Here is a 7,877-nt window from a genome sequence, read left to right as displayed (position 1 = left end):
GACGTCAATTTGATACATTTAGTTTGCGTCAATGTTTTAGATAAGGCTTTATGCTTTAACTGGGAGGACGTACTTCTGGTACTGCTTTACTAGTCCTATTTAGAAATACACGTTTTATCCCCCACTTAATATTTTAGCCTAAATGAAAGAACACTTAGTTTTACCAGAGGTTTTACTATATGTAATAATAATATACCCCAAAATAAAAAAGCTTCTAGCAAACCTTACTTTTCTTATTCATCTAGTGACGTTACAAGTGTAGATATAAGCGCGTATAAATGTGACTGATAAAAAGATAGCTCAGAACCCTATTGTATTACAGTACTAAACTATTTATAGACCTGATGATGCATCTGAAAGTTGCGAAACTAGTCGTTGGAGCTCGCGAAATTAGAAAGAGTTTATTTTATTTTTTTATTGCGTAAATAAAGTTGTCTTATTTTAAAGTCGTGCATTTTATACGCAAGTAGTCTGTGAATTAATTTTAATTAATTATAAAACTATTTATAGTTTGTAATTTTTAGTCTCAATAATTTGATAAGATTAAGATAAGGGTTATTAGGTATCTTTTTTTATGGTACGACTTTGATTAACTTCAGCTCCACAAGCAAACTTAATAAAACCTCTTACTTTTGAGATTTAACACGGCGTACCATAAACTTACAGAGTGCCCAAATTAGAAAAATGTATTAACTTTAATCATCAATTCCCTTACAATCTTAAACAAACTTACGTTAATTTCAAGTTTGTGAAAAAATATTAAATCGCATCATAAATTATATGATAATAATAATAATAATAAAACGTAATTATTTTTTTGAGCGACGGTTACCAAAAAGGTTGACAACAAATGCTTAGCCATATCTGGCGAAATGTCATTCCAACCGGAAGTTGCCATTACTTCTTCATAGTTACTGACTATGAACTTGACGGCAGTTTTCTTCAATTCATCAGATTTGTGGTTCTGGCCCAATTGAAGAATACTCGCGGCGTTCTCAACCTCTATCACTTCACATAAATTTTTTTCGCAAAGTTCTTTCAACACAGGCAGTTGGAAGTAATCAGCGGCGACGAACAAAGTCGAACACGTACTCTCGATATTGGGAGGCACTTGCATGGTGTATACGTAGTGCAAGAGATCCTGAATGGTATCAGCTTCGAAAACGTCTTCTAAGTGGACGGCATTATCCGCACTTTCCTTCATGTCAATCTCGAACATGGTCATAAAGACATCCGAGGCTGCGGCCAAAACAACTTTGTGACAGGGAAAGGTCTTGGTTTCAGTCTTAATAACTGCATCCGTTAGAATCCCTGTTTCGAACATGGTTTTTAACGAGAGAACGAGAGACTTATCCGTATACGGCTGTGCTAGGCATTGAAGAGGTCCAACACTCAAAACCATGTTTAAACTATTATCGTTACTGAATAGGTCTTTATGTTGCCGTGAAATTTCGGTGCAGTTGCAGAATTTTTCGAATGTTTGCTGTTTCAAATATCCCCATTGTTCAATAAAGGTAAAAATTGGAATTCCATTCGAGTTAAGTATATCAATTTTTGCAATTGTTGTTGATGCTCGGTGTTGTTCAGATTTTGTGGAATCCAACACTCCGGTTTCCTTTATTAATATCATAAAGGTATTCGGGTCTTCTTGTTCCTGAGCATAACTTGATCCGTCATGACTATGGTAAGGACTTTTATTGTAAACTGTTACAATATATCTATCGAATCGGATTATAAGTTGCCAATCCATTTCAAAGTAACGCACAGGATGAGCCAGGGAATGAACATAACAAGGCGTTATATGATCCTTGGGTAATCTCAAAGTAGTCTTCAACACTTCAGCATTGTTACTAGCCATCTCACTCTACTAGTTAAAAAACAAATTATGAATGCTACTAAAAAAGTTACACGGCATAGTTATTGAACGATATAGTTTAGTTTTACTTTTGGTTTAGGTAATTACAGCTTTATCTTTTCAATGTTATTTAGGTACAATGTTTTAATGTCTTTATCGGTTACTCTCAAACGAGGGGCAAATCACTTTAACGACACGATTTAATCACGATTAGTAATGAATAAATCATGTTTAAATATATTTTAAATCATGTTTTGATAGTTTAGTTAATGTGTTCAGATCTGATTAGATCATTTATATTTCATTGCCTCTTTTAAATCTAAATTAGATTGTTTAGATCTCGTTGATTTTGATTAAACTATGATTTATAATTGAAATTACGCTTATTATTATTGAATAATTTTGCTTTATTCACAAAGCACCCAAATCATCTAACACGTGACACAACCTTAAGCAGGGGCGGACTGGCAAGCTGCACAGCCATCTGCCACCGTTTTAAATAGGGCCCCCAAGCCGATCCCTAAAATGAGAGGGGAGTATGTCGTTATAATGCACACGGCCGTCGAGAGAGGGGGCAGTTCGGTCCTTTTTCCCGGGCCCGTACCTCTCGGGGGCCCGACCGGGCCTCGACCTTGGTTAATTCTAGTGGATAATGGTTGTAAAAATATAAATATAAAACTTAAAAATTAATTTATCTTCAACTTAACAGTAAAATTCAACTTTAGCCTTCTCTTAATGTGCTCTCAGTCCCTTGTTTTCCCCTTTTCTCACTAAGCATGAAAGTAAAATATGAACGGAGGTTTAAGTTTTGTTTCTCTCGTGATAGGCCACGGAAAAGCTTCAACATCTTCTGTGCCGTCGAGAGAGGGGGGCTATTTGGTCCATTTTCCCGGGGCCCGTACCTCTCGGGGGGTGTAACTCGTATCAGCAATTCTCGGAAGAGCTGCAGTTCTCGAAATAGCAACCGCGATTCCAAAAAAAAAACAGCGGCGTTAATCAAAACTGCTCTTCAAGAAATAGCAGCTGCTGTTTTAGAAATAGCGGCTGCTATTTTGGGAAATAGCAGTGTTTGTCTTTAGTTTTGAGCATTTCTTAACAATACAGTTATGTTCGTTGGTTTTTTTATGTTAGTTTATTCAGTAATGTGACCTAATTTTTTAAAAAACGCATATTATTATTTGGGAAGTCAATGAAGATAAACACAAAATTTTGGAAAAGGCGTAACATTGGTAATGTGACATATTTTTTGGAAAAGGCATATTATTAATTGGAAAGTCAATGAAGATAAACAATATTTTGGAAAAGGAGTAACATTGTTACACTATTTCCAAAATATAACTAACCTAACTCAAAGCAAACGAAAAAAACCTCAAAATCCTAACCCAACCCAACCTGACCTGACCTAATACTATTGAGTTCAAATAATCAACTTTAACCAAACCAAATTATCCGAGGGGTCGGACGTTTCTCAAAATCCCGTACAGTTAATTCATTTGAAATCTATTAAAATCTCACTCGAAAATCTCGAAATCCCGAAATCTTACCCTTAAAATCTCAAAATCCCGAAATCACACGTCAAAATCTGAAAATCCCAAAATCTCACGTGAAAATCTGAAAATCCCAAAATCCCTACCTCAAAATCTGAAAATCCCGAAATCCCTACCTTAAAATCTGAAAATCCCGAAATCTTCACCTAAAATCTAGAAATCCCGAAATATTAACGTAAAATCCCGAAATCTCACCCTAAAATATCAAAATCTGAAAATCCCCATGCCTACAATACACGTTTTGCATCTATTTAAGAGTGGAAGACACGAGGGTAAAACTCTGCCTTCCGTCTCGATTTTTGGCGCCTGCGCTATCTAAGAGTACTGTATTACAAATTAACTATTTTTGTCGATTTTTCTCCGATATTCATTACGGTAACACAAATTTATAGTCTAAAACCTAAACCTATATTTCAAAATCTCGAAATATCCTACGAACACCGGAAGTAGACCAATACGATTACCTACAGTGAAACAAACTTCCAGGGCACGCCTACAAAACAACACTAGAGACAGCCCAAGCTCACTGCACCTGAGAGGCTAGCCAACTCGGTCATGCCTCTAGCGGTGTCTCCTGACATGATTGAAAGTATCCACTATAGAGGCGTGCCCCTGGAAGTTTGTTTCTCTTCATGTAATGTTCGTATTGGTCTATATTAAATCTTGATATCCCCTGCAAATACCCAAAATTTCATCCTCCTCGAAATCTGAAAATCTTGTTCCAAATCCCGAAATCTCCTTCAAAATCTGAAAATCCTGAACAAAATCCCGAAATCTCCTTCAAAATCTGGAAATCGCGTTCAAAATCTGAAAATCTCATTGAAAATCCCGAAATCTCCTTCAAAATCTGGAAATCGCGTTCAAAATCTGAAAATCTCATTGAAAATCCCGAAATCTTAAAATCTTGGAGTAGATAATGAAGATTTCTAAAATCTCAGTCAGAATCTCAAAATCTGGGGAAAATCCCAAAATCTTGTTCAAAATCTCGAAATCCCAAAATCTTGGTCAAAATCTCGAAATTTCAAAATCCCGTACACTAAAGTGCCGAACATCCGACCCCTCGAAATTATCCGTATCTAACCTAGTTCTACTTGAGTTCATATAACCCAGCCTACACCATAATAAATAACTATAGTTTTTCGCATCCCCGTTTTTCTGCTCTTTTGAGAACTGCTGTAACAGTACGCCACGTTTACGAGAACAACTGTATCGGTAACTGCTGTAACGGGTTAACTGTCATTTCGGGAAAACTGCTATTTAGGGAACCGCTGTTATTAGGACCGCTATTTAGGTTTCCGCTAGTTTGGAATCCGCTCATACGGGAACCGCTCATGTGAGGGCTTCCCCTCTCGGGGGCCCGGCCGGGCCTCGACCTTGGTTAATTCTTGTGGGTAATGGTTGTGAAAATATGAATATAAGTATAAATGTAGAAGTTAAAAATATATTTATCTTTTACTAGAGCTTAAACAGTAAAAATCAACAAGTTGGGAAAGCCAAAATATTACCTCTCCGAGTGGAGATGACTATCACTACCCCTTAAACAACCTAAATATATGCATCTATCGCTTTTTTTAATTCTTTGCAAGTGCAGGAATTCAATTTTAAAATAGTCAATTGATCAAGCCTTTTCAATATCTCTCAATTGCTGTGGAAACTCTACTCTCTCGCTATACCTCAACCGTATTCTTAGTCTACCAGTACGATTTGTAACATTTGTCCATATCAAAGCTGAATCATACCTCGCCACACAAAAAGCAAATGTCCCCAAAACATGGAAGCCACAGCCCAATGACACATAAGCTAGGCTCCCACTTAACCAAAATAATTATTAAACAGTTAAACACTCACAAAGATTGGCAAAATCAATATCCTTCAGTAATACGTAGCGCTTAAATATTTTATTTTCCGAACAAAATTAATCGAGCAAATTTAACGTTTAACTTCTTCCTTGAAATTCTATCAAAGAGTTATTCAACTGTTTAAAAAAAGGTTTTTTTCGCAAATAGGCGCTATCATATCAACCGCAATTCCGTCATATTTAAAAAATATACATTGCCAACACTTTTTTAGACACAATAGTGGAAGTTTTAGCCTCATTTAAAACATGTAAAACATTATCTCATCTACAAATAGCTTACACATGTCTTTTTTACCAATACCTAGCCGTTTGGATTTTTCTAAAGCAATCTTAGCACCAAAATATTTTTTGATACAAAATAAATGTTCTACATTCTTCATTTTTGAAAATATATTTTTAAGCGTTTATAATGATTACTCTCTACACCTACACTAATCTTACACACACGAACAAGGAGTATAAATCCACTAGTGGAAGCGGTATTTTTATTGAAAATATATATTTTTAAGCGTTTACCATGATTACGCTCTACAGCTACACTAATCTTACACAAACAAGGAGTACTATAAACCCACTACTGGAAGCGGTATCTTTATTCAAACGTAAAACAATTTCGCTTAAGTTTATCATCTCTAGGCATCGTTAAAAATGTCTCTATCACTCCTAGGTAACTGTATGCACAGGATTTTACGACATTGTAACTCAAATTCATCTGATTATGTTTTAACAAGGTTAAATCTAACTGGGAGTAAGATGAAAGGAGTAGCTGCTTAACTGTCTTAGGAAATATGAAATTTTGTCTTAACAGTTCGTTAAATCATAAGTTTATAACGAAAAAACGCGGAAGGGGAAAACGAGCAGACAACAGCGATTTTTGGGGGTAGAAGGTTAAGAGCGCCATCTGTCGTCCGTGTCAAAGTTGAAGTTCCTCTCGAAACGCAATGAGAAAGTGGATAAAATAATGCCATCAGCTATTTAACTGCGTCGATATATTTAACGACTTGACCCATGACATGCGCTTAACACTGGCTTTTATGAATCCTATTTATTGTTGGATGCTATGAAACTTGGTGGACGTAACAGTCTGTACCAAGTGCCCAAGCATCCTTCAATAAACGCCTGGCAACATTGTGGTACGCATGGTACAACTAAAAAATAGGATGTGTATTTATCTTTCGACTCACTCCAAGCCTTTAAGCCCTCAATACAGACGATTTGAAACACTCGTAATTCCTAGTGTCTCGAATCTCTACGTTCCTGTCCATTATGAACAGTGCTGAGAGAATGATACATCAGAAAGAGCCATTCAAATCGAATTGCCGAAAATATTATCCATATTTTCATTTCATATAACTGAGAAAACAAATTATTATGGTTCTGAGAGGAGCTTCCCATTTTGGTTGTTGTTCTCAAAAATATATCGCAATGCACGGGCCTCGATAGATATTGGAGGCAATGAAGGAAATATATCACAATGCGTGGGCCTTGATAGATACAGGAGGCAATGTAGGAAATATAACGCAATTCACGGGCCTAAAAAGATATAAGAGACAATGTACGAAATATAACGCAATGCACGGGCCTTGATAGATATAGGAGGCAATGATTTAACGACTTCGGTACTTGGGTTTATCTTTAATATTTAAATAAATATAATTATTTTTAATTATTTTAATCGCCAGTAAATAACTTTAAAAATAGTTAAATCGTTTAAAATAAAGTTGTTCCTATTATCTTTCGAAACTTTGCTAATATTGACGTTTAAAGTGAAGGGTACCCCTCTTGCCCGCTTTTTTCAAATTTTGGGGTATATATACGTTTCGTTTCCATTATAATAATAGATAAAAACGCATTCGCGTGAACCGATGGTGGAAGCCCTGCCATTGGGAGGCTAGACGTTTCTCGTAACCCTAGCCTATCGCCGCGTATATCTTGAAACCAAACGATGACGGAGGAAAAGAAGCCAGAATGTACTGACTGGCGTCCATGTGGAATGGACAAAAGACCTGAAGATGGTGGTGCATTGAAGCTAGTGTCAATGTGGAATTGACGAAGAACAGAAGATGGTGGTGCATAGAAGCTGGTGTCAATGTGGAATTGACGAAGAACAGAAGATGGTGGTGCATAGAAGCTGGTGTCAAGGTGAAATTGACGAAGAACAGAAGCTGGTGGTGCTTGGAAGCTAGCAAGTACAGACTAGTGACCATGTGGGATGGACAAAGACTAGCAGATTGTGGTCCTTAGAAGCCAGTTAGTAAACACTGGTGTTGGTAGATGAATGACCAAATTTCCGTGAACCGCGAACGCGTTCCGGAAATCGGGTATTTGTTTGCTCCGATTTGTAAACTGCGAACGCGGTCACGTGGGGTCTGACAGACAGACACACAGACAGACACGGCCGGTGTAATACCTCTCCGTGACATACGTCACTCGGAGAGGTAAAAATTTGGTGTTAAAATTTTAATTTGTTGATATGAACTTTACACATGTAAGATGTTTTGCAAATACATGGATTTAAAAATATCAAATACCACGTGGAAATTAAATGTGAAAGCATGAGTTGTTTTAAAAATCTTCAAGTACCCGGTCTTGAGTGCAAAAAAGGTTTTTAACGAGT

General features: G+C 36.6%; 1 protein-coding gene across 1 annotated transcript; it reads right to left on the bottom strand.

Moving 5' to 3' along the window:
* Window positions 1-769: 769 nt before the first annotated feature.
* LOC149630055 (speckle-type POZ protein-like) lies at window positions 770-1,858 on the bottom strand. The gene has a single exon (XM_089851356.1). It carries the CDS (start codon window positions 1,856-1,858, stop codon window positions 770-772), a length of 1,089 nt encoding a protein of 362 aa, XP_089707482.1.
* Window positions 1,859-7,877: the final 6,019 nt, after the last annotated feature.

Source organism: Phalangium opilio, unplaced genomic scaffold (genome assembly GCF_054372755.1).
Source record: "Phalangium opilio isolate 3A_F unplaced genomic scaffold, DU_Popi_V2 ptg000104l_1, whole genome shotgun sequence".
In the NCBI taxonomy this organism is placed as follows: Eukaryota; Metazoa; Arthropoda; class Arachnida; order Opiliones; family Phalangiidae; genus Phalangium; species Phalangium opilio.
This window is presented reverse-complemented; position numbering and strand designations above follow the sequence as displayed.